The 26,009-nt window shown below is 48.2% G+C and overlaps 3 protein-coding genes and 3 non-coding genes across 7 annotated transcripts in view; all 6 read left to right on the top strand.

The window, feature by feature from the left end:
* Positions 1–8,009, top strand: part of LOC144943659 (filamin-C-like) — a 70,351-nt gene extending 62,342 nt beyond the window's left edge. For both annotated transcript variants that reach the window (XM_078871341.1, XM_078871339.1), the window contains 8 exons: positions 289–564; positions 759–896; positions 1,316–1,431; positions 3,340–3,472; positions 3,605–3,781; positions 4,381–4,605; positions 5,344–5,556; positions 6,160–8,009. In XM_078871341.1, coding sequence (XP_078727467.1) covers positions 289–564; positions 759–896; positions 1,316–1,431; positions 3,340–3,472; positions 3,605–3,781; positions 4,381–4,605; positions 5,344–5,556; positions 6,160–6,347 — 1,466 coding nt within the window. In that variant the 3' untranslated portion in view covers positions 6,348–8,009. The remainder of the gene's footprint in view (positions 1–288; positions 565–758; positions 897–1,315; positions 1,432–3,339; positions 3,473–3,604; positions 3,782–4,380; positions 4,606–5,343; positions 5,557–6,159) is intronic.
* A 6,916-nt stretch (positions 8,010–14,925) lies between these two features.
* Positions 14,926–20,604, top strand: LOC144943658 (large ribosomal subunit protein uL16). Its single transcript, XM_078871338.1, has 7 exons — positions 14,926–14,950; positions 15,102–15,137; positions 15,837–15,895; positions 17,281–17,388; positions 18,406–18,544; positions 19,197–19,359; positions 20,342–20,604. The coding sequence occupies exons 2-7, from the start codon at positions 15,115–15,117 to the stop codon at positions 20,495–20,497; spliced, it is 648 nt and encodes a 215-aa protein (XP_078727464.1). The 5' UTR covers positions 14,926–14,950; positions 15,102–15,114; the 3' UTR covers positions 20,498–20,604.
* On the top strand, positions 16,643–16,770 carry LOC144943847 (small nucleolar RNA SNORA70). Its single transcript, XR_013639542.1, has one exon. It is a non-coding gene; the product is annotated as a small nucleolar RNA SNORA70 (small nucleolar RNA).
* On the top strand, positions 18,805–18,941 carry LOC144943846 (small nucleolar RNA SNORA70). Its single transcript, XR_013639541.1, has one exon. It is a non-coding gene; the product is annotated as a small nucleolar RNA SNORA70 (small nucleolar RNA).
* Positions 19,567–19,699, top strand: LOC144943845 (small nucleolar RNA SNORA70). Its single transcript, XR_013639540.1, has one exon. It is a non-coding gene; the product is annotated as a small nucleolar RNA SNORA70 (small nucleolar RNA).
* A 3,728-nt stretch (positions 20,605–24,332) lies between the features above and the next one.
* NUP210 (nucleoporin 210) overlaps positions 24,333–26,009 on the top strand; it is a 41,998-nt gene continuing 40,321 nt past the window's right edge. Inside the window, exon 1 of the mRNA XM_078871337.1 lies at positions 24,333–24,853. Coding sequence (XP_078727463.1) covers positions 24,630–24,853 — 224 coding nt within the window. The 5' untranslated portion in view covers positions 24,333–24,629. The remainder of the gene's footprint in view (positions 24,854–26,009) is intronic.

Raw genomic sequence — 26,009 nt, 5'->3', positions numbered from 1 at the left:
ATCACGGGCATCTCCCTCCACTCGGCACGATCTCTCCTCCATGCCTTAACTCCACATTCTGATCTATAATCTCCTGTTCTCTCTGGCGCCTTTCCTGATCTCTATTCGCCAATCTACCTGAACTCGCTGTTGCCTTCCTTTCACCTCCTCCCTACTCTTACTACTACTTAATTTGTCTTTCTCCCTGTTCGCTATTACTCCTCCTCCACCTTCATCCCCCCTCCAATTCGACACCATCTCTGACTTGATACCATCTCTTCCCACATGCCCCCCCCCCCCCCGACTCAGAGGTCAATGCGGCAGAGCTGTCTGCGGAGGTGACGAGCCCGTCGGGGAAGCGCGAGCGTGCCGAGATGGTGGCGGTGGGCGGCGGGCAGAGCGGCTCGTACGCCGTGCGCTTTGTGCCACACGAGATGGGCGTGCACACGGTTAGCGTCAAGTACCGTGGCCACCACGTGCCGGGCAGCCCCTTCCAGTTCACGGTGGGGCCGCTCGGCGAGGGGGGCGCCCACAAGGTGCACGCCGGGGGGCCCGGCCTCGAGTCCGCCGTGGTCGACTCGCCCGGTGAGAGGAGGCCACCTCGCACGTCGCACCAGCACGTCCATTTTAACATTCGTGCGCGCTGAACGGTTCCGTCTGTGCCGAGACGGTGACACACTGCCTTCGAGTGTGTGCGTGTAGATCAACGTTATTTACGGGCAAGGTATTGTTTGTTTACTCGTTGACTCGTGGAACTTCCCTGTTCCTCCGCTGCACAGCCGAGTTTACGATCTGGACGCGGGAGGCCGGGGCCGGCGGCCTCTCGATCGCTGTAGAGGGACCCAGCAAAGCCGACATCTCCTTCGAGGACCGCCAGGATGGCTCCTGCGGCGTCTCCTACGTGGTTATGGAGCCCGGTGGGCACAGGGCACCATCACCAACCACCGCACCGCTATGTCTGGCACAGCAATCGCCAACGTCGTCATTGTCAAATTCATCATCATTCTCATTCATCATCCACCACACACCCCGATTGCACCCTATATTGGCACCGCCATGATTAAACCCCTCCTCACTATCGTGAGTTGATGTCATTGCTTCAATTCCCGAGTTTGTATTAATTGATTTGTGTGGTAATTGTTCCGTGAGCTGAGATGGATACGCTTGAACCCAGATTTGAACCCAGGATCTTTTGTGGTGATATCTCTGCTATGACCCCGGAACTGCCCGACCATCATACATGAAAGCATTTAACTTTCTTTATAATATATTCTTTAGTAATTGACCCACGACTTTTTGACTCCCCCCCCCCCCTCCTGCCCTCTGCCCCCGTAAGGTGAATACGAGGTGACGGTGAAGTTCAACGACGAGCACATCCCCGACAGCCCGTTCGTGGTGCCAGCGTCTACCTCGACGGACGCGTCGCGCCGCCTCACTGTGGCGAGCCTTCAGGTGAGGCCCCGGAAGAACATACGCTAGCGCCCAGGACCCACCCGCTCACCCCCACCCGCTCCCCCGGCCGCCAGCCTTTAAGACCCCCTTGCCTCGTTTCCTAAACTTCCTATTGCTGACACCGGCTCGTTACTCATTAATTCTTGACCCCTGACCTACCGCCCCCGAGGTAACCTCTGATGCCACAATCCTCCCACCTTGACACTTAAATGAACCTCCATGTTCTTGACATTTCAATCTTGGCCTCGGCTTCATCTCTTGCACAGACATCAACCCGAATTTTTTTACATTCCGTTATAAGTAACCCCTTTTATAATTCTCCAATCATCTTCATTCTATAACCCCATTCTTGTCACAGCCTCACACTCTACAACTTTCATCTTAACCTTTTCCCCATCTCAATTTTGCCCTCCACCTCGCACCCTTCCTCGGTCATCTAGCCTTCACCTCTTCACTGCTACCTCAACTCTTGCCATCCTCGCTGTGACCTTTACTTCTTGTCCATGACCCTGAGGCGGCCAGGGGGAAGGGGTGGGGCGCGCGGGCGTCCGGGCGCAAAGAAAGCGCCAATGTTTTTCCTGAGCCTCGTCTAAAGGCCTCTGACAGTGGCCTCACTCAGCCGCCTCCCGAAGGGAGGGGGTGGGGGAGGAGAGGGGGGAAGCCCAATGTTGCAGGGGGGCCCGAGGGGCTCCAGAGACACCCATGCTGACCTGCTGCTGCTTGGCTTTTTGTGCTGCTCACTCGGCTGCAAAGCCTCCCTGTTTGCCTGCTGCAACGCCTCCTCCTATCAGCCTGTGACGTCTGCCAGCCGCAACACCACCTCCCTGTGCCAGTCTGTACCCGCCTGCTTATCTAGCTTACACCCTCATCCACTCCTCTTTCCTGTGTTCTCTTCTGTTCCTGTGTGTTCTCACCCTCTTCTCTCTTCTCCTGTGCCTTCCTGCACTCCTTGCTGCTCTTATTCTTATTTTTTTTTATTCTGCTTTTGTGTCTGTCGGTGGTGGTCCCACACACTGGAGCGTTCATCCAATCTTCTATTGTACTTAAAACATTATTTCTGGGATAAGTGAATCTATTTGGTGTTCCATAAAAATCTAATCGCTAACGTGCTTCCTGGCTATTAAAGCCCAGCTGCTCTGCTGGATTGTGTCCTTACCTCTCCATATTGCTGCCCCATGCCCGTGCAGTGTCCTTTACTCCCCCCCCCCTTCCCACCTTGGCTTGGGTCCCTCTGGAGCCGCCAGCAGTGCCAGTCCTTGTTCGGCCCCTCGCCACCGTCGGCAGAAGCACCGTGTTGGGTGGCGGCCGATGCTTCTGCCGCTCACTTTGTGGCCATAATCTGGGGTTGTTTTTCCTGGGTGTTGATGCTGTCACGGCGGGCAATGATGCATGTCGTTACCCCCCACCCCCTGCCCCGCTAACCTGTGCGTGTGTCTGTGTACCGTCTCGGTGCGCGTGTTTTTCGTGGTCGCGTGTCACCGTGTCGTTTGCATGTTCCCTCCCGTCGCCCTGCACACTCTCGTTAATTCTCACCGTCGCTACCGGATCAGGTGAGTGTTGCGCCTGTGTGAACACCGATTTCCCAAAATCTCACTGCCCCCTCCAGTCCTGTTGCTAACATCTAACCTTTACCACTCGCCCAAGGCTTGCTGCTGGCACGAAAAAAAAAATCCTAGCCCTGCACACCGCAAAAGGGATCTCCATGTTTTTGCTGTCCATTGGTCCCTTAACCATGACCTTCTTGCAAAGCATCCACTTTTTTTTCCCCCCCACTAATGCCGCCCACCCCCCCCCCCACCAACCGTGCCGCTGCCCTGGTGTCCCAACCTCCCTGCCCTGCCCACCCCCTGGTGTGACTTGACTGTGTCTCACTAATCCCCGCCCTGCTCCCCATGCTACCCCCTACAGGAGTCTGGGCTGAAACCCAATCAACCAGCGTCATTTGCTGTGAACCTGAACGGGGCGCGGGGGAAACTGGACGCAAAGCTTCATTCTCCCTCTGGGACCATCGAGGACTGCATAGTCTCAGAGCTCGACAACGGTACGTTATTTGTCGCCATGGTGACACTATCCATAGCTGTGACCCAAGTGCTCTTTCATCGTCTCTTCCCCAGTGTTTTTGTCAACTTTAATGACGTGATCGGTCGTGTGGCGTTGTGGTTGCTGTCGCCAGACAAGTACGCGATCCGGTTTGTGCCGCGGGAAAACGGCACGCACGCCGTACACGTCAAGTTCGACGGCAGCCACGTGCCGGGCAGCCCCTTCAAGGTGCGCGTCGGCGAGCCTGGGCAGACTGCCGACCCCGGACTTGTGACGGCCTACGGGCCTGGTCTCCAGGGCGGCACTACCGGTACGAAAGACTGACGACAACAGCCGGCGTTTGTCACGAAGTGACGGTAGTGTTACCACAGCGCCTCCCCTTGCTAGGCCATTTCTACTGAGGCTATCATGTGCAGTGTCTGATCTCGCTGTTGTTGAAAGGACAGGACGGACCTGGGTGATATGGGATGGGTTGAATAACTGAGATAGCTGTTAAGTTTCAGTCTCGGTCTCACGCATCTCTGTAATGGCTTGCCATGTTACGACGCTATAAACAAGGTCGTGATTGTTATGGACGCACGTGCACACTGTACAACGCTCGTCCCACCATTGTACAAAGCATAGAACAATCCATCAGCTTAATTTTTTAAATCGATTCTTAATTATGCTTAGTATAAATTATTTATTTGCAATTCATCCAAGGTCCATTAATGATCTTTAATGGACAGGGCTATGGGTGGAATTTAATTATGATCTTTCCCATTCAACTGCCGTGCCAGGAGATCGACTCAAAACAGACCCCCTGGATTACTCCTCGACAGACTCCAAATACTAATACGGAGTTCTCAAATGGTAACCTCTCGCAATACTATGCTGTGACCGTCCCATCCGTGCCGTCCCGTGGTGCAGGCGCGCCGGCGGAATTTGTGGTGAACACCACGCGGGCCGGTGCCGGTGCCGGGGCCCTGGCGGTTACCATCGACGGGCCCTCAAAGGTGCACATGGACTGCATCGAGTGCGCCGAGGGCTACCGCGTGAGCTACACGCCCATGGCGCCCGGCAACTACCTGGTCGCGGTCAAGTATGGGGGCCCCCACCACATTGCGGGCAGCCCCTTCAAGGCCAAGATCACCGGTGAGTGGGTGCTAGGATTTGTGCAAACGCTGCTGCTCCCCCATTGACTCCCTAAGTTGAATGTGTAATTCAGTGCCCCTTGTTTCAGAATTGCAGATTCTTCTGGCCAACAGAGGGGTTGTTCTGTGTAGCCTGATGCGTTTTTCATTCACGTCCTGTCGAATTTAGTTAAGAATTATGGCTGTTGTACGTTTGAACGGCTTTCACATTATGTAAGCAACAGTGCTAATTGGAGGTGCACGTTGGTGTTTTTAACAGACAGGCATGGTAATTACGATTTCATTTCTTTCGATGAATAAACTGAAGGCCAAATTAAATAACTGCAATTGAATTTGTAACCCTTACGTGTCAGAAGCATCACTGGTACTATTTAGGGGGACAGTGGTGCTGTGTGGCCCAAGGTCCGGTCTGGAGCGGCTACCATGAGGCCCTCGCACCTGGAGAAATGGGGGCTGTGAAAACAAGACTTGGGTCGGGACTGATTCCACCTCGGCCCAACTGCAATGCGAGATCCAAGAGCCCATGATCAATGAAACCAGAGGGTGCCAAGGCTTGCAGACCCATCACCCGATGAGGTCCATTTACTGTCAACCCCAGTACTGATGTGGAATGTTGAGGTCACGGAGGCCATGTTGTTGTGGTTGCATTACTTGTGTACTCATTGTTGAAACATGTTTGTGTTGCTGCCACTCGTGCTGCTGCTGCCGCCTCCTGCATATGAATGTGTGACTGCGCCAGGCCCGCGTCTCGCCGGTAACGCCGGATTCCAGCAGTCTTCATCGGTGATGGTGGACACGCTGACTCGCTCGGTCGCCCAATCAACCTCGGCGGTGGCACCGGGTCTTGCGCGCTTCGTCTCAGACGCCAGCAAAGTGGTGCCACGCGGCGCAGGCCTCAACAAGGCCTACGTTGGCCAGAAGAACAGCTTTACTGTCGACTGCAGCAAGGCTGGTGCGTTGCCCTCCAGGGTCTCGCAATGGGCTAAGGCTGGTGAACTGGTGGTTGAAAGTCGTCGTGGGGTTATCATTGGGTTGTCACGGCATTATCAAAATCTCCCCACGTTTGCAATGGAGAATCGTGATTTGAGTCGCATGTTCGTCCCCTGAGGTATGCTTGGATAATCTGAACGTGGTAGCCACAGTCTGCAGGTAAACAACAATGTGATCTACTCTAAATTGTGCTGTCACAGACACCCAACAATTGTTGACATGAGTTTGATGGGACTCGGCTTAATTTATCACTAGTTTTATCACTGTAGTTTTGGGGTTGCACATTGCTCATAGTAGCCATGGTCATAGCGATGAGAGATAATAGGTCGCTGACCCATACAGGCCCCTGCCGAAATTAAACCCTTTTTTAAAAAATATTATTACTATAAAAAGGACCTTAAACCTCAAATGGGCATCTGTGGAGTTGACAATTTTCAGCGACCATTGGAAGGGTGGGAATTTGGCTGAAATTAAGCCTTTACAGGAGACCTGGGCTTGGACTTTACTGGAACGGGCGTTGCGTAACCACTCTGCTCGCCACTTTTTTTCCCCGCCGTGGTCACAGGCAACAACATGCTGCTGGTGGGCGTCCACGGGCCACATGTCCCGTGCGAGGAAGTGGTGGTGAAGCACACGGGGAAAGGCGCCTACGCAGTCTCCTACACCCTCAAGGAGCGCGGAGAGCACATCCTCGTCCTCATGTGGGGCAACGAGCACGTCACCGGCAGCCCCTACGTCGTCAACGTCGTCTGAGCGGCTGGCGAGAGAGCCCCTCCGCATGCTTCTCCTCCTCCTCCCCTGCCCTCTTTCCGCATCAACGACCTCCACACTCGTCCACCCTGTCGCAACTTCACAATTCACTCGACACCCCCGCCCCACCGTGTACAATCACCGCATGTTATTGTGTAAAGTTGCCGCCCTTGTGCATCCGTGTGGGGTTTTGGTTTGGTACACGCCAGCTTGCCCGTGAGCTTGGCATGAGGGACGGGTTGGGAAGGGAGCGTGACGCAAATGTTAACGTTTTGTGGTAGTTTGTGAAAAGTTTTTGTCGCTCGCCTATTGAACAATTCTTCCCTGACCCTTTTGTTAGCGTTCTTTCTGGGTTGCCTTTGATCGATGCCACCCCGTCTCACTTTCTGCATTTTTTTTTTATCTCGTTTTTGGTGGCTGATGGGTGACTTTTTTTTCTATTTGGTGCATCTGCCTGTGTAGAATTGGTTTTTGTGATTTTTGTAATGTCTTCAGTGAGACACTGTACATTGGCAGGGCTACTTGTCGTAGCTGCGCTGCTGTTTGGGCTTGGTTTATCTGTTTACTGTAGCTATTCATGTAAACCACTTTCTCGATTTAAAGTAATTCGAATTTATATTTTTATGACTTCAGTTTTCTATGTCGATGCTTAGTCTATTGACTAAAGTTTAGCAAATAGTGTTACGAAAGTCACCCGAAGGTGATTCTTGAGGGCCCTGCCTACTCGGACACATCTTGGCCAATCCCGGGACCCGTTGCTGTGGCGACCTGCTGCTGCTACTACACCTCCCAGTTAAGCACGCCGCGATTGGCTTCTGATGGGTCAGGAGGGGAGATCCCACAACCCATGTCTTTTTGGTCTTTTTGTATCGACTTACAAGCCTAATTATAAAAGGAAAAAGTTTGACTTATTTCTCTCAGATGACACTGAACTGTTATAACTGGATCCCCGCCAAAGCCTCGTTTTCAGTGAACGGCGGCCGCTTGAATGTATGATCGCTGGGGGAGAGGGCAGCATGATGCCTTGCTTCCGTCCTGGCAGCTGTAGCGCAAACACTGGTTGTCGCTGAATGTACGGAGGGGCCCCACACGCCAGGTGGACCAAGTTGTTGCCAGCTTAAGAGGAGAAAGTCCTTTGTACCAATGGACAAAAAAAGTGTTTAGGTTTAGTTCTGTTATTCTCGATCGGCCAACCCAAAAGGCAATGCAACTTAACTAAACTTTGCTGGGGTTTTTCCACTTAAAAATTTGAAAAACCAGGAAGCATATCAGGTTTTATGTCTGCATTTTTCTTCCTAGTTAACTTTTTGAAATTGCGCTGGTTAACTCCTTTAACCAATTTTCCAACAATACGCTCCATCCATTGGGTGTTAACTCTGATCTGGCAAGCTGATGATCAACTAGAATGCCGCCTCTCCACCGAGGCAACAAGACTTCTGATCTGGCAAGACCGAGACCGCCCCTCCCAAACAAAAAAAACGCAACCTCCATGGGTGTCTCGCAGTCGGTGTGGTGGCTGTGTGGCATTCGGTGTCCCTGGCTGCCCTGCAGCCCTCTCACTCTTTCCTGCCTCGTGCCGGCGAGGGCCACGTTGCTCTGCGGGTCGTCAACCGCCACAGCAACCTCCTCCCCCAAGCACAATAAAGTCTAACCACAGCCGCGCCACCTCTGCTCGTGTCCGTCGTCTTGTGTTGTTTTTGTCGTCTCGTGGACTTGAGCCGTGATATGTTGATCGGAATGTGGGTTATAGCGAAGAAAAGGTGCGCACTGAAACATGTAGAGATGCGTAAACCGACAGTTGGGTGATTTGCAGTGTAACATTTGTAACTAATTTTGTTGACCCCTTTTTCTGAAGACTTTGACTCTTGACCCAGAACTGAATCCTACACGTTTAAACACTCTACTTTGAAACAACAGTGGAATTTCACAAAACTGTCTTGCACGCGGGCTCTGAAGTCACAACTGGTCCATATCATCCTGCTGAAAGGTAATGGCCCTGCCCATGATGTTTGCTGGTGGAAGGACTTCATGAGGAAAAGCTCAAACGGCCCCTCGTCTGTAGGGTATTTGGCCTACTCTTCCACGTTGGCCAGAAGGCGTAGCAGAGGGGGGGACTACCAGCACTTTACCCATTATAGTTTAAGCTCTACTTCCAAAATTGGCCAAACGAAGACCCATTTTCTCTTTTGGGCAAATGCTGCTGAATCATTGGTGCACGGGTCCATAAGATCTCAAATGTAAAAAAATATATCAAAAGGTGATTCGCCCCCTGTTTTGTTAAAAAATCAATGTGGTTGGCCAGAAAATGATAGCGGCACTGAAAATGGCACCAGGCAATGTATGGGGTAAGAGAGGTTTGGCGACTTGCGATTTAAATGGTCTGTCTCGTGACAGACGCGAGGGGCGACGTTACGGAGGACACTCCACGCGCACCGCTGTACTGTACTCCTATGATCCCGAGTCCATGCCGCATTGGCATAACCCCCCATGGGGGCACGAGCTGTGGCTTGATAAAGGGCTGTTTATGTTCCAAGGCAGTGGTGGCAACTCGATATTGCTGTGGTTGGGGGATGAGTTTGTCAACAAGTCGACCAGTCCGGAGAGTATTGGTACGAATTTTTTTCTTGGAAGTGGGTTATTAATAGACGACCCTTAATATAATCGATAATTGATGAACCTTAATATTCGATTACCGCTTCTGAAAATGCAACCGATAACCACTGGCAGTGACATTTGCCGTGAACGCAGCTATTTGGCGTGCGCGTGAATGTGCACGGCAAGGCGGCCCAAGTCATCGGGTGGTTAGTTTTGCTCGTTTCTTAAAAGGTAATGTAGCCCTGCTCTGGGTTTACTTGCTCACTCTACTCCACTAAAGGGAGCTGTAATTGGGCTACACTCCACACGGACCAAACGGCTTGGGTGAGGGTCTGTCTACCCACACTTTACCCCACCACCCAAAGTGGCGAACCCCATTTATACTGCTCGCCAATTGGCGTTTTCTGATCTGACACTGGTTAGTCCGCCATAAAGAAAGTCGTTTCTGTTGAAGGCCAATCAGTTTTAAAGACCCCATATAGAATAATTATCCGTGTGTTTGCATGCGTTATCACGAGTGTAGTGACTGACTCAGACGCTAAGATTAGGGAGGCCTGACGGTTAACACTATAACTCGTCATTAAATGAACTACGGTTCCCAGTCGCGACATCTGGTAGACTGCCCGACAGGCGACGCCGAGATGGTGAAGACGATGGTGAAGATTCCAGCAGCAGCACGACGGAGATCCCCCCCCCCCCCGGGGACCCCCCCCCACTCCACACGACAGTCCCGATCCTGGGGGGGGGGGAGCCCTCTTATACTGCCAGCGTGGCCTGGCTCCGCCCCCGGCCACGCCCCTGACCACGCCCCCGGCCACGCCCCTGGCTGTCCCCTTCTGGAACCTACCAGCGGGTTCCTCGTGTGCCCCTTCCGTGACCTTTTCCCAAGATCCCCCTCTGGTCTATCACGTGGCCTGCTGCTGTCGGTCAGGGCTGCTGTAAGCTGCAGATCCCCTTCCCCGCCAGCGCTATGCTGCTACATGAGCCATTTTGTGTCACTACGCAAGTACGTGGATTAAACAAACTTGTGGCCTTACAAAACCTTTTATATATTAAAAAAACACTTTGGTGTTTGAACATCTTAACACCTTTTTTTAATTGCCGGAAAGGGTAAAACCTCATTTTTCATACCATTTATATTGTTGTTTGGACATGGGCAGTGATGGGTTATTATAAAAACTAAATAAACGTATTTAAATTATATTCTTAGGTTTTTTCGGTAAAGTCACGTAGGTAAAACATTAAAATTAATGAAAGTAAAATAAAATAAAAATCACGACGTTTCGGAGGCAACACAAGTCTCCGTCATCAGGTGGGACCGTCACAGCCAGATTTGCTGCATCAAGTACACCATGGAAGTCCAGTTTACATTGGGCAGGGGTCGGTAACCTGCAATTGCGGAGCCACATGCGGCTAATTGAGGATTGTTTCGTGACGTTATTTAAGGACACCGTCTCGTATTCACCCACGTGCATTGCGGCTCTTGAATTACTGTTTTTTTTAACCGAATTTGAACAATATGGCTCATTCCTGGTTCTTTCGGTAAAGTCACGTAGAAGAGAAACAATACTAGAAGGGAAACAATAAAATAATACAAATATTGTTTTTATAAAATAAAAACATATTTTTATTAAAAAATAAATATTTTACTAAAACAAATTTTTTTTAAATATATGTCGGTTTCAGGGCTCCTATTATGATGCGTATTGCGTTATGCATGGAGCAGTTTTGCGAACGAGATCTCTGCCTCAGAGTCGTCCGGGAAGAGGGCAGCTGTTTGCAGCACATCTTACCGAGGCTTTCCAAGCCGTACCTGCCAAGTGTCCGTTTCACCGCTGGATGTGGCACCGCCATCATCCGTGGCACCACGACGCCACCCACCGTTATGTTCGCGAACCCACGTGTGCCTCGGTAAACCCCCAGCATGCCACCTGCCCGTTGCTTCTTCGCACGCAATCGTCACGTTCAGATTTCGATTCACTTCCGTCAACGTTTCACGTTTCCGATCCAAGTTTTCAGTGGGCAAGACTCACTCATCCAATTCGTTCTAATTTAATCGTCGCGTTTGAACGTTTCCGTTAAAGATCAAATAACATCTTCAAAAAGAACTCCCATCCTGCTCTCATCTGTATCTTCATATTTAATATATATTTAGATTCCGGTCCACCTTCAACAAGAACCCTACGCAGACACCAACTGTATGCTATGCGTTGCTCCGACGATTACTTTTGTTCAGCAAACGTGTTTCACATTCCTGTATTTGTTTGACTTATTTACCTTGAGCCCCACGTCGGAGCCTTGTTTGACATTCTTAGTAGAGTTAAATACGTTTTAGATTTGAAGCTTTCGTGACTGCAATGATTCATATTCTTAGGTTTTTTTCGGTAAAGTCACGTCGGCAAAACATTAAAATTAATGAAAGTAAAATAAAATAAAAATCACGACGTTTCGGAGGCAACACAAGTCTCCGTCATCAGGTGGGACCGTCACAGCCAGATTTGCTGCATCACTTGATGCAGCATGGTAAACTGGACTCCCATGGTGAACTGGACTTTCGGGGTGAACTGGACTTTCATGGTGAACTGGACTCCCATGGTGAACTGGACTTCCATGGTAAACTGGACTTTCATGGTGAACTGGACTTTCATGGTGAACTGGACTCCCATGGTGAACTGGACTTTCATGGTGAACTGGACTCCCATGGTGAACTGGACTTCCATGGTAAACTGGACTTTCATGGTGAACTGGACTTTCATGGTGAACTGGACTCCCATGGTGAACTGGACTTTCATGGTGAACTGGACTCCCATGGTGAACTGGACTCCCATGGTGAACTGGACTTCCATGGTGAACTGGATTCCATGGTGAACTGGAATCCCATGGTAAACTGGAATCCCATGGTAAACTGGACTTCCATGGTAAACTGGACTCCCATGGTAAACTGGACTTCCATAGTAAACTGGACTCCCATGGTGAACTGGACTCCCATGGTAAACTGGACTTCCATGGTAAACTGGACTCCCATGGTAAACTGGACTCCCATGGTAAACTGGACTTCCATGGTGAACTGGACTTTTATGGTCAGGGGCCGACAACCAAAATAAAAAGCCATTTATTTTTTTCGAATTTCAAGAGCCGCATGCAGCTCCGGAGCCGCCAGGTTGCCGACCTCTGGGCTGAGGCAAGAAATCCCATGAAGGCGACACCCACACGGTGGATCGCGGCAAGGTTATTGGCAAAGGACGTGAGCACCATCACCAGGAAGCCCGTGAGTAGTGAGCAGCAGCAACAGCAGCAGCTGCTATGGTGGACTGCAATCCATTGGGGTCCTCATCATTCGGTTTGTTTTCTTTCCTCCATCAATTTTCCGCGCGCGAACTTGGCCAACCCTCAACTTTGCGTCGGAGGCAAAGATGAATCCATGCCACGTGGGCTGTAGCTGGCTAAATAAGGAAAAGGTGCAGCCCTGCAATTACTCAACGCCGCTGTTGTCAGAAGGAGCATCCACGAGAGAAGGCTCGTCCAGACAGCTGGGGAGCTTTGCGAGCGCTCACGAACGCTCCCTCTCAACCAGTGGTCCCTAACTTTTATTGCAGCCTCAGTCGTAAAATTTTTATAATGTTAACATATGTTTGATGAAACAATGTAGTTGTACTTAGGGGTGTCCATAAATGACGTCACGCGATTTTGTAGATTTTTGACCGCCCCCCCCCCTCGTCACACGACATCACAAAAAGTCAGACCCCCCTCAAATATGACGTCACAAAGCTCTGCCCCCCCCCCCCAAATAAATGAAACATGCTTCAAATTGCTTTAAACTATTGTCATTGTAGTGCGTATTTAATGTGGCGCTGCCCTCTGATATTGCAGGAGAAAACATTTATTAAAAAGTCTATTTAATTAAGTAGAACGTGTTGTCTCTATTTATTTAAAGTTGCGCATTTTGATGTGACGTCACATTTTTCACCCCCCCCCCTCGTCACACATCGTCACAAATGTCTGACCTCCCCCCCTAGGTGCGTGACGTCATTTATGGACGGCCCCTAAGGCCCACTGTTCAAGTTCATTTACTAGGTATTGCCCTGTGAGCCATTCGGCTCTTGAATCGGGTGCAACCGCAACAAACAAAAAACAAAAATATGAACAAGAAAACATCTTAAAGTGAATATGTGACTAAGTGCAAACAGAAAATCCAAGAAAAGACAGCAAAATATTGCAGAAAAAGCACCGTACACCAACGCTGTGTGCAAAAATCCCAGTGGGATGCAAGTCAAACAACAACAACAACAACCACAAGACAACTTAGATTAGGGCCATCAGTCTTACTCTGTACTACAACAAACAAACATGGCTAAGCAATACACTTTTCGAAATCACCAAAATAAAGCCATGAAAGCAATGAAACAGTGATCATAGGAACTGTGACGGAATTTTCACAATAAATGACATAAACAACATGTACTACCAAAACCCTGCATGAATCACTCCACAACAGCAGGAGCATCAATCGGAGTATTATAATTATTCAATGCACCTTTAAGATCAGCACACTAAATCAAAACACATATCATACTTTGCACTGAGCTATCTATACACAATAATTATTTTTCAGAAGCGACCTGGTCACAAATGATAGGTAAACGAAGTGGCTTATCATCACGCGGACATTTATATCAGCCAAAAACGCATGTTTCTAAATTCAAACTCAACAAAGGAATAGAAAAGCTACACGAACTCTCTCTCCCCTGAATTCATCTCGTGGCTAGAAAACCTCGACATTGGCATTTAAGTTCCTCAACAAATTGCCACACCGGCATAACTATCGGTCCATATGGTTTACCCCGTATTCTTTGTACAAGAAAATTGAATTTTTAGGTCCATACGGCGTACAGCCGTTTCACTACGGGCAAAGAAAATGCCTATTGTTTGTGTTTCTCTCCCTTGTGATGTAGGATGAACGTTGAAATGTATAAGGGCACGGGTGACCAATAAGGTCTGCATTGGTCTCTAAACACACTCCTGCGGAGGGAGCTGGTAGGAACGTTGGGTTGCTCGGTCAATGGCCAGGGTCAACTGCGGCGTGGTGTATTCCGCAAATATGCCTGACTGTGAGGGCAGGCACAAGCCGGCGTGAGTAGGTTAAACGTTGAGTTTTATAAGGGCACCACGGGGTGACCAGCCCCTCCCCACCCAGCCCCACCCTCCCACCCCCCACCCAGCCCCACCCTCTCCACCCAGCCCCTCCCCATCCTCGCCACCACGGGGTGACCAGCCCCTCCCCACTCAGCCCCATCCTCCCACCCCCCACCCAGCCCCACCCTCCCCACCCAGCCCCTCCCCATCCTCGCCACCCAGCCCCTCCCCACCCTCCCCTCCCCACCCAGCCCCACCCACCCAGCCCCTCCCCACCCAGCCCCTCCCCACCCTCCCCTCCCCACCCAGCCCCTCCCCACCCAGCCCCTCCCTCCCCACCTAGCCCCTCCCTGCACGACGGACACAATAATCCCCTGTGGGCTGGTGTAACCAGGAGGTTCCTACCAGTATAAGAGAGAGGTACTGGATAAGGAGTTGGCAGCTTTGTGTACGCAAGAATAGAAGCCAGCAGTGGCTCGAACGTGGCTGAACAACGTCACACGTCGTGCCGAGCGTCACCGCGTAAGGTGACACGACGCACGCTGAATGCGACATTACGTCATCATAACGGTGAACGGTGACGTCACGAGCACGTGCAGGCGAGCGCATTGTCAATGCAAATAGGGGTTTTATTTTACTCTTCAAAGCAACGATCGGTAAAATGTCGTAAAAGGGGAATTGCGAATAACATAGACTGTTAAATAACGAAATTATTAAATTACAATTATTTTAGCGCGGTGAAATAATCAAGCAAAAATATTTACACAATTTCGGGGGAAATTAATTAAAAGTGGTCTCCCCCTTTCATCGCCAAATGGTTTCGTCCGTGACTCCTTGAAGCTTCCGGCGGCCTCCCACAATCCTTTCCGTCGGGCGAGGTAAGATGGCTGCAGTGGTTGTCGGTAGTCGCCGTTGAAATCCTTAAACATCCCGGCCGCGTTATCGATAATCAATCGTGCGATTTTACAAATAGGTGCTCTAACATGGCACCAATATTTATGCGTTCGTATTTCTTGTCTTCCCCGCCAGGCGATCTACCAAGATGGGTCGCCGTCCCGCTCGCTGGTGAGTAGGCCTTAGTCCCGCCACAAGGCCTCGAGTCTAAAGTTCCACTTTAGTTACAATTATGAATTTTGCGTTCGCCTTTGCACTCTTGATACGAGTTAAATAGTTTAACAACTTTGGCCGGTTTATAGTACGGCAAAGTATACTGTAGCGAGTATATTTATGAATGGACACGCCTTTGTCCAAGTCGCCTTACAATTCCTCGGAAGCTAAGCAGACGTGGCCTGTTTAAGACTTGGATGAGTGAGCATTCATTAAGTAGGTGCTATAGGCTGTTGCGCCGTCGCGTTGAAGGCAACGGCAGTACACTATAGCAATATATGTTGCATTGTACTACGCTCCCAACGTGTGCTAGGCCGCGCTGACGGGCGTGGTGAAATGGTAAAATAGACCCCCACGACCCAAACTGTACAGGGAGGACCTCTCATCCAGCAGTGGATTGGCAAAAAGGTTGTCCATATACCTCGACGAAACCCCCCGTTATAGCAAAGTGGAATCCTTGCTCTCCAGCTTTAAGTGCTAAATGGCGGCTTCTCGGGCAAGCTTAAAAAAACATCCCAATTATTAGCCCGTATCTGTAAAATTTTAGCATGCAGCTATGTTTGCTGGGTGGCATGTGTCCAATTAAAACGTGTTCATACAGACTACAATGCTAATTTATGCGAGAAACAAGCCCGTTCGTGCGTGTGTGGTTTATAGTTACAGATACTGCAAGAACAAGCCCTACCCGAAGTCTCGCTTCTGTCGCGGTGTTCCCGGTGAGTGGTCGAATGAAAACTCTCCAAATGAATATAATCCTTAAATAAAATAGCGCTCCTATAAGGGTGCCGAGCTGCGGCGCGGTTGTGTAACGTCCCAGGTCAAATGCGACTGAAATGCCACAAATGAAGTAGGCATTGGCGCAAGAGGGCAATGTGGCGAACGCCATTGCGCGTTGATGTGCTTTTGTCGCGTCTGTGCTTCCCGCCATCAACCCGCACTGACCAGCGTGGTGAAGTATGGTCAAATAATCCCCTGTTGGACGTGCAACGCGTGGTTGGTCCCGATCCAGCAGTAATAACTTTACAAAAGGGGCCCTGCACATGAGGGCAATTGGATGGCGTGTCTAAAATCGCTAATGGGACAAACATCACGTGTAATTATGGTTAGCCTATGTAAACGGTTATACTTTTAATAGCAATATATTAACTCATTCTTTATATTAACTCTCCTAATGTGCACCGAAATCGCGGTAATTGTTACAAAGGGGTTAATTAAGTACTTGTACGATCCCTTGGTCAATCCACTGCTAGATTAGTGCCTCGCTACGCCGTCCTAAGTGTGGAAGTGATTTTTAAAACCATACTGCTTTTCACACTGTTCATTACGGATTGATGGAACCGGGGAGCATAGACAGAATAAAATATAGTACAACGGTTTTTGCCGCACTGTCCTCTGGTGGCCAAAACAGTGACCCAAGTAGAAGTGGTCTACTGTAATGTGGTGGACCCTCGTAAGCCTCACTTTTGCACTTGAACAAACCGACCTTCATTTAATTGGTTGTTGGTGTTCATTGGTGCGCATATCAAACCCCTTGGTTTGTGTAAGATCTCCGTCACATATACGGAGCCCTAAAGGGACCTTGGAAACAGCACAATTTCACTTCGTGGCGTGTAGTCTGAGACATGCATGGAGGTTAGATTTACCTAACAATGTCAAAGTATGTCAAAAAACGCAATGCATGGCTGCCCTGAAATAACTGAGGCTCGGAGAATCCTTCCTATCTAAAAGACATGTTATGGCCTGTACACAAGTGCCTACGACTAAATCACCCAGCATGCACCCTACATATCCAAAGCCCGGAAGTTAACTATCAAAATTTATACTTGTGATTTGGTGGCCACCAAGCACAGCAGAAATTGCAGGGGGCAGTGCAGAAGAATATTTTGGCTTTTACTTTATTACAACGTCTATTCCCATAGTCACACCAGCGTGGTGAAATAACCACCAAAGCCCTCTGTAGGGGGCCTCAATGTATCTAGAAAGGGATGTACTTGTTCATGTATACATACTGATTTAATTACCTATACACAAGCAGTGTGCACATTAAGCCATACGTATTTGTAGTGAATGATGACTCATCCTTGCCACTTATCTCTCTTAGATCCCAAGATCAGGATCTTCGACCTCGGGCGCAAGAAGGCCCGCGTGGAGGAGTTCCCGCTATGCGCGCACATGGTGTCAGATGAGTGCGAGCAGCTCTCCTCGGAGGGTGAGTGCGCAATATCCTGTCTCTTTATAAAACGTTCAGTATGCACATTTTTTTTAAGCAACTCGTACGTATACTTTGCTGCAATTTTTTTTATTATTTTGGTGCAGTGACATGGCCGGGCGGGCTCACGTTTGCTCCATTTTGCAGAGGTTGTAACTCTGCGGTCGCCCAGGTTGATACTACTAGTATTTACCATAAATATGCACCGTCTGCTTTATAGTGGATATTTAAAGACCTCGTGACATAATTTAAAATCAGTAGGCTGTGTGCTCGTATCGTGGTCCTAATTAGTTTTTATTTCAAATTGAATAGAACCACATACCAACATTGCCGCCTAAAGACGAGTATACTCGTCTGGAAACCACAGCGCCTATGTGATAGCCTTGCACTTAAGAATGGTGTGATTAGAAAATAAACCCACTAGGCTGTGTAGTGGAGAGGAAATGGCACAGGATGCTGTACAATTAGCAAAACATACATCTACATAGTTTCAAGGATTTGTTTTTTGTTTGGAGTAGGGAAAGTGGAGAGAATGCTTTGTATGTAAGTTGCGGGGAAGGATGCTATAGGCAAAAGGGATTGAGATGACATGGGGGAATAGCATTACAGCAAATAGGTTAAGTGAGCTTGTCTGTGCAGTTCTTTGGATTTTGGACTGCACAAAAAATGCTTTATAAAAAATATAACTACGTAGGTCCTTCTGAAAAAAAAGTTGTTCGACTGACTTTTAGTAATTAGTAGTGGCTCACCTGGTTACAGGATTAGCAAGTTGACATGCATATTCCAAGCTGACAAACAAACAACCATTATCATGGCGTTGTTGCAGCATAACATTTTTTTACTGTTTGAACGGCATTTTTTATCTGCTTATAAACGAACAAACCTCTATCATTAAATATTCCCATTGTACAGCATCTTTGAGATGCAATCACGTTTAGTCGGCGCTGTATAAATCCAACTTTCATAAATTCCTGAGAGAATTGTAGAGTGACTTCAGTTTTTGTGTGATTATGCCAGCGCTGGAAGCCGCCCGTATCTGTGCCAACAAGTACATGGTGAAGACGTGCGGCAAGGACGGCTTCCATATCCGCATGCGGCTGCATCCCTTCCACGTCATCCGCATCAACAAGATGTTGTCCTGTGCAGGCGCCGATAGGTCAGTGCCAGGACGCCATGTGGCAAGGGCGATGGCAGGTTGCACGGCATTTGTTTTATCATTTTAAGCTGGATCGTCGTGGTTGAAAACATATTTGTAGGCTGGATTTTGCCGAATATATTCGAAATTTTGAAATAGATGCTGCATATATAAAACATTTTTTAAAATCAACAGTTAAGCTAAAATATTATTGGATTGGAGTTTCTCCCACCGATATGGATTTATATACATTTTTGATGTCTATGCAATTCGGTGTAAATTTGCACTCTATTAAGCCGACTACCTTTTATTACATTAATTGGTAGTGTGCAATGGGTGCATAAAACAAACATACTCCTTGGTTTGTGTAAGATCTTCGTTCTGTGTACGAAAACTCTTAGGGACCATGGAGACAGTAAATACATAATGTGACATTTAAGTATATATAAAACATTGTAGACGAATGTAATGTGTGGGGCCACTTGCCGCCTTTATTTTCACATCCAAGATTAATATTCTTGCCCTGTTACTTTTTTTTAAATGTACGGTTCATTCGTTTCTTTACTGTTCCATGTGTTCTGGCTGCTAAACAAATGTGCATGATGTACATAAAGAGGGTGGTGCTTGCAGATGACAGCATTGATGTAACCGTTCTGTCTTGTACATTCTCCAGGCTGCAGACAGGGATGCGCGGAGCCTTCGGTAAGCCTCAGGGCACAGTGGCGCGCGTGTCGATCGGCCAGCCCATCATGTCGGTGCGCACCAAGCCCAACAACAAGGAGCACGTGGTAGAGGCTTTCCGTCGCGCCAAGTTCAAGTTCCCGGGTCGCCAGAAGGTGAAAGTCACAACACCCATCGAATTTAAAAATGTATTATTTACTTCTCCCCCCAGTGCCTTAGGATGCAGTGCCTTACCCCATTGTGGCTCTGTGCACAAGAAAGCTGTTATGCACATGGCTGTCCTCATGCTTGTGGTTCTCAAGTGCCATGATGGAACAAATATATTTAATTTTTTTTGTATGTCTATGCAATTCGGTGTGAATTTGCACTCTATTAAGCCGACTACCTTTTATTACATTAATTGGTAGTGTGCAATGGGTGCATAAAACAGACTCCTTGGTTTGTGTAAGATCTTCGTTCCTTGTACGAAAACGCTTAGGGACCATGGAGACAGTGCATACATAATGTGACATTCAAGTATATATAAAACGTTGTTGACAAATGTAATGTGTGGGCCCACTTGCCGCCTTTATTTTAATTGTTTTATTATTTCCTTTCTACGTGACTTTACCGAAAGAACCAAGAAGAAAAATATATTTCAGTATGTGAAAAATAGTATTTACACTTCAGCTGTCCATGAAAAGGTGTTTATAGCAAACCATCGCAGCCAACCAATTGCTCTATAAAACTTTTGGCAAACTGTTCATGTCAGGTCATGTCCCAAAAAACTGCAGTTTGTAAAAAATTATTCTTGCTGGTTTGTAATGTATCATGTTACTTTCAGTTCTTGAGTTTATAAGTAACATTAAAGTTTTGTAAATAGTCAATTGTTACACAGTAAGTTTGTCTATTTAGCTTGTATGGTTCACCCTGCATTTGTATGGTCTATGTTGCATGGTTTTCCATTGGGTTATCTGGTTTCCCCCCATAGCGAAAAACATACAATATCATTGGTTCTGGCCATACATTCCAATGCAGAACCCTCCTGAAAGGAGTCCGGGTACATAAGTAATTGTATTAATGTCAATGAGTTCAACTTGTCCTCGTGTCTTCAATTGTGTAAAGCACACTAACACACGGTCTTCCTTTGTGCCACAGATCCACGTTTCAAAGAAGTGGGGCTTTACCAAATTCGACAGCAAAGACTTTGAGGCAATGCTGGCTGAAAAGACGGTGATGCCCGATGGTGTGGGTGTCAAGTACATGCCAAACCACGGGCCCCTGAACAAGTGGCGGGCACTGCACGCCGCGTAAGAAGAGACAACTACCATCAACTGGGCACACATTTTCTACCGCTTACCCGCATGAGCCTGGGATGTGTTGCCTTGTGAATTTGGAGAAATAAAACCTGTCCTCTGAAACTTGTTTTTATGATGTTTAATTGCACCCAGTGGTTTTCTTAAATAAATTGGGCATTCAAGTGAATACACCATACTTGGTTTTAGAATTGTTGTTGAGCGCAAGCCTGAAAGTCTTGCACATGGCGTTCAGCATAGAGCACTTGAGTCGAGCAAATAATAGATGTTTTTTTTAACTGATGGTTATATAGGCACGTTGAAATACAGACTGGGAGGCAGCTACAAAGCCAACTGCAGAGAACGCTGAACAGTATAGAAGGGACTTTGGGAGGAATAAGGATTAGCCACATTTTGCACTAAAACTTGGCATCTAATGGTTCGTTGCAACACCCATTACAACAGCAATTAAAAAAAGTGGCCATAACATGTAAAATCAGCAACATGTAAAGGAGACCAGATGACCCGCATACGCACCAGGACTTGACAGCCATTGAAAAAACCAAGCATCGCCAGTTTTAAGCAGCTGAGTGACGAAGCCGGAGACACGAGCCCAGTGTACTTTCCTGCCACCCCACGATGTCCACTGCCCGTGATATAACCATGCTATTGTGATGTCGCTGCAACAAGGCGGCTACATCACAATACAACAAAGTCCGTTTAACACAGGCTTTTGCGACCAATATCCACAATACAGGTTTTTTGGGTTAGATCGTGTCAATATATAAATGTGTCTTTTGACCCACCGACAGCCACAAATCTGGCTCTCGCCTGTTGAAGCTAATTGTAATTACTGGCGAAACGTACTCAGATTGTAAATGTTGCTTGGCTCGACAGCACACAGGTGTGCTGTACTAGTGACAAATTGCCATGTTCTGTTTACGTGACAACACTTACTAATTGGCTGTGGTGGGTTTAACATTTACACGATAATTGTTTGTTTACCCTTCTATCTGGCGACAAAACTGACACCTTTTTACAGGGAATCATGTTTGCATAGACCGCAATACCTGCAGTCATACAAACAAAAGACAACTGACAATGTGCACTGTCATTGAAGTTGATTGGTCCACACCCGAGACAGCTTGCCTTAGAGCCTAGTCTCACATGGGTTGAACACCGTTTTCTCTGTCGCTATATGGGCAGCTTGTATTGGTAGGAACGAAGTGAACCAGCCTACAATAGATTATATCGTCCATCCGATGTCCGATTAGGTGTAGCAACATCGCCCACTACTGCAAACACTTGGCAGGACCCTACAAAAACCTTTAGACTAAAGCTTTCCTGGCTAAACAAGTGTAACATTCCCTGAGATAGTTTTTTAATTCCCTGCGATAGTTTTTAATTAAAAAAATTTACTCATTCCCTGAGATAGTTTTTAATTAAAACATTTAAATTAAATATTAACTCACAGCGGCCTAAAGCCTAGAACTAGGCCTCAAACTCTCCCTTTGTATCGTACCCCCGCGTGTGTGAAAGGGAGTTAATGTTTAGCAATGTTACATTCCCTGATGTTTTTAAATAGAAACATTTACATTTAAAGCTTTTACATTCATAATTAAAACATTTAAATTAAAAATTAACTCACAGCGGCCTAAAGCCTACAGCTAGGCCTAAAGCCTAGAACTAGGCCTCAAACTCTCCCTTCGTATCGTACCCCCGCGTGTGTGAAAGGGAGTTAATGTTTAACAATGTTACATTCCCTGATGTTTTTAAATAGAAACATTTACATTGAAAGCTTTTACATTATTAAAACATTTAAATAAAAAATTAACTCACAGCTGCCTAAAGCCTACAGCTAGGCCTAAAGCCTAGAACTAGGCCTCAAACTCTCCCTTTGTATCGTCCGATTAGGTGTAGCAACATTGCCCCCTACTGCAAACACTTGGCAGGACCCTACAAAATCCTTAACACTCTGAGGCTTTCCTGGCTAAACAAGTGTCATAATACATTATGTTTATATTCTTTGGTTATTCGTTCCTACCAGCCCACTCCGCAGGGACCTGTTTTATTGGCCAATAAACGGCTGTAACGGTGGTATTGTAATGTCTCCGCTCTAGTTATTGCAGTGTCTCAGCCCTAGTTATTGCAGTGTATCAGCTCTAGTTGCCGTGGTAGCGGTCTCCCAGGGTTCAGTTCCTGTAAGGGTCATCTCCACGAGTATGCCTTTTATAATCCAGGTTTTTTTGGGTTGGATCGCGCAAATATGTGTCGTTAAACCCACCACCACCCGACACAGCCAATTAATAGTACGTATACCTTTACTCGCAGCCTTTCTACGGGAAACAAGCGGAAAACTACCCGAGGTTATTATTACTATTAATTTACTATGGGGAAGGAGCTGAGAATTATTTTTAATAGTGCGTGGGTATTTACCAAAGCAACGTTGCTTCTTCGGCTGACAAGAGCTCCATCACCTAGACTCTAGAGGGAGTGCTCTTAAGAATAACAACTGGTAGACCAGAACTCGTACGGTATTTTACTGGTAGGAACCTGGTTACACCAGCCCACAGGGGATTATTGTCCGTCCGTCCGTGCATACAAAAATGGGAGGGGTGGGGCTGGGTGGGGAGGGGCTGGGTGGGGGGAGGGGCTGGCTGGGGGGTGGCAGGGGTGGGGCTGGGTGGGGAGGGGCTGGTCACCCCGTGGTGCCCTTATAAAACTCAACGTTTAACCTACTCACGCCGGCTTGTGCCCGCCCTCACAGTCGGGCATATTTGCGGAATACACCACGTCGCCGTTGACCCTGGCCATTGACCGAGCAACCCAACGTTCCTACCAGCTCCCTGCGCAGGAATGTGTTTTACAAGCTAGCGTGACTGAGGGTGAGCAGATACCAAATTCTAAACCGGTCCAAAGTTAACAGCACGATATTTGCTCTATCAACAATGTGGATTGAATGAGAGAAACCCGAAATTCCACTCCACGTGCACTGAAGCGGCAACTTTACCACCGACCAATGTGTTGTACCTTCCCCGTGTTTCAGAAATGTGATGTGCAAAGTCAAAGCGATTTCCCGATGAAATAAGCAATTGATGCTTTTGTGCTCATCTGTTTACAGCCCCCCCCTCCCCGCGCAGAGTAAGTGGTGGAAATTCCACGTTCCTATGACGGGATGTGGCGGGGAGTCTGGGATACGTGTCGAGTAATTTAAACAATAACATGTTTTTATATAATTGTTTTACTATTATCTTAGTGGGGGTTATTTATAAATCGGTCACTGTGTGTGTAGTGACCTCGGCTAAAACATTACGATGGACGAGACAGGTCATCAATGAAGGCAACGCGCACGGGATAATGTGCAGCAAATATCCATCAGTGGATAGACAATTGCTGATATGTCAAACATATATACTGTACATTATATATTTTGTTTTTTTCCTGAGGAGTATCGATTAATTTTCTGGTGCCACCCTCTCTCCCCTCCTCACCCCCAATCCTTCTCAGGAAATATCAGATAATGAATCTCAAATATTTTTTCTAGATTTGAAGTTTTCGTGACTGAAGGAATCCATACATACTCTTTGGTTCTTTCGGTAAAGTCTCGTAGGTATAAAATATTGTATTGCAATTTCATTTTTTGGCGCCAAAACGTCTCGCGCGCGCGCACGTGACGCGTCTCTCGCGCGCGGGAAACCCCCCTCGTCCCCACCCCCCTCCACTCACCGCTTCACATTTCCCAGCGCGGATTGGCTCCATGGGGGGCGGCGGGAGCCAATCAGCTCGAGTCGCGCGGCTCGGCTGTCGCAACGAGGAGGAGGAGGCCCCCTCCATCGCAGCTTATCCGGGCTGGGAGTTCTAATCGTGGCGAGAGCACGCTTTGCCCGAGGCTGTCGGTGGCGCTAAGGAGAGTTAAGTGAGAGGAGGAGGTGAAGATTCCGCGTCGTCTCTCCTCACGCAGCCACGGCACCGTTATTCTCCAGCGCCGTCGTCGTCATAGTCCGCGTCGATTTCGTGCGGGCTGAGGTAACCACCACCTCGTCAAGGCTGGTCCGGGTCTCACCGACGTGAGATTTGAAGTTTTCATTCAATAATTCTTTAACGCCACACGAGGACGAGGAGGGTGGTGGGGGGAGAAGAGCAAAAGAGCAATGCAGCCGACGACGGCGGTAGAGGCCTGGCCACGCCGGGGCGACCGCCTCATCAGTGGCCGCCGTCCGACTCGTTCTGGACTGTCTCTGTCGGCTCTGTTGTTGTTGGTGGTGGTGAACGTGGCCGAGGCGTCGAAACTGAACGTGCCCAAGATCCTGCTGCCGTACGCGGGCGCCTCGCAGATCAACTACACCTTGGAGGCGGAGAGCGGCTGCTACAGATGGTGTGTATGTGCATCTTTCATGTGTATGTGCATCTTCCACGTGTATGTGCGTATTTCATTCATCGCGATCGGTTAACCCCCCCCCCCCACACTAACACCCGGGCTGGGTCTGTCGTCGTGACCTGTAGGGTTGGTGCACCTAGCCTGGCACCAACCGCCGTGGCGCCGGCACTTGGTGCTGATTGGCGGCTGGTGTTGTTGGTGTGTGTTGTGTCAACTGTGTCTCGCGTAGTCTAACCCGTCCTGTTGTACACTCGTGTGTTTGTGTATTCCCAATGTCACCCTACACGTGTGTGTGTACAGTACGGTGTTACCCATCCTTCACGGTCATCTGTTTACAGTGTTTAATGTCTGTGTCCCTAATGGTGTACACTGTACACACACACACGTGTGTGTGTGTGTACAGTACGGTATTGTCCATCACCCCACGTGTGTGTACAGTACTTCACAATTCTCTCTTTGTACACCCCGCGTGTAACTTGCGAGATAAGTATGCCACTTATAGGCATCGCTGTTACTCCATCTGCTATAACGAGACACTCGAGTGCTTTGCTGCGTGGTGTGAAATATGTATCGACACTACAATCGCATTCGACACGGGTTTACGCCAGCGGCTAAATGGGACACGCGTGTCAAGAAGCAGTGAATAAACTGGGCAATATATGTTGTTGACTTAAAGCAGGGGTCGGCAACCTACGGCTCCGGAGCCGCATGCGGCTCTTTACGGGCTGCTTCTTGACGATATGTACGTGAGTACAGTATGTACTCAAATGCATTGCGGCTCTTGAAATACTGAATTTTGTACCGAATTGGAAAGAAATGGCTCTTCTTGTTATTTTGGTTGCCGACCCCTGACTTAAAGCTTTCGTGACTGCAGGAATTAATATATGGTTTTAAATAAAATATAGGAAGTCGGCGAGAAAGAGAAGTGGAAGGTTTTGAGCGCAAGCTTGAGGAGTGGTAAGAGAAGCGTTAGCGCGACACTGATGGGGGAGTAAAGAAGATTCCAGACTAACGGGGGTCGTGGGGGGTCAGCAGAATATAATTAGCGACCTGCCACTGACATTTGGTTGACTGAGCTCGCTTAAGAAATCTTCCGAGTTAATTATTATTTTTGCACGATACGTTGAAGACCCCCTATGAAAGGTGAAATCAA

This window comes from Lampetra fluviatilis, chromosome 32, assembly GCF_964198595.1.
Source record: "Lampetra fluviatilis chromosome 32, kcLamFluv1.1, whole genome shotgun sequence".
Classification (NCBI taxonomy): Eukaryota; Metazoa; Chordata; class Hyperoartia; order Petromyzontiformes; family Petromyzontidae; genus Lampetra; species Lampetra fluviatilis.
Note: the sequence above shows the minus strand (reverse complement) of the source record. Positions and strands in the feature narration are given on the sequence as shown.

Bases quoted from the DNA above. Each gene is read 5' to 3' on its own strand.
- LOC144943658 (XM_078871338.1), top strand. From the start codon at position 15,115: ATGGGTCGCCGTCCCGCTCGCTG. The intron at 15,138-15,836 runs GTGAGTAGGCCT...TGTGGTTTATAG, and splicing joins GGTCGCCGTCCCGCTCGCTG to TTACAGATACTGCAAGAACA. The intron at 19,360-20,341 runs GTGAAAGTCACA...TTTGTGCCACAG, and splicing joins AGTTCCCGGGTCGCCAGAAG to ATCCACGTTTCAAAGAAGTG.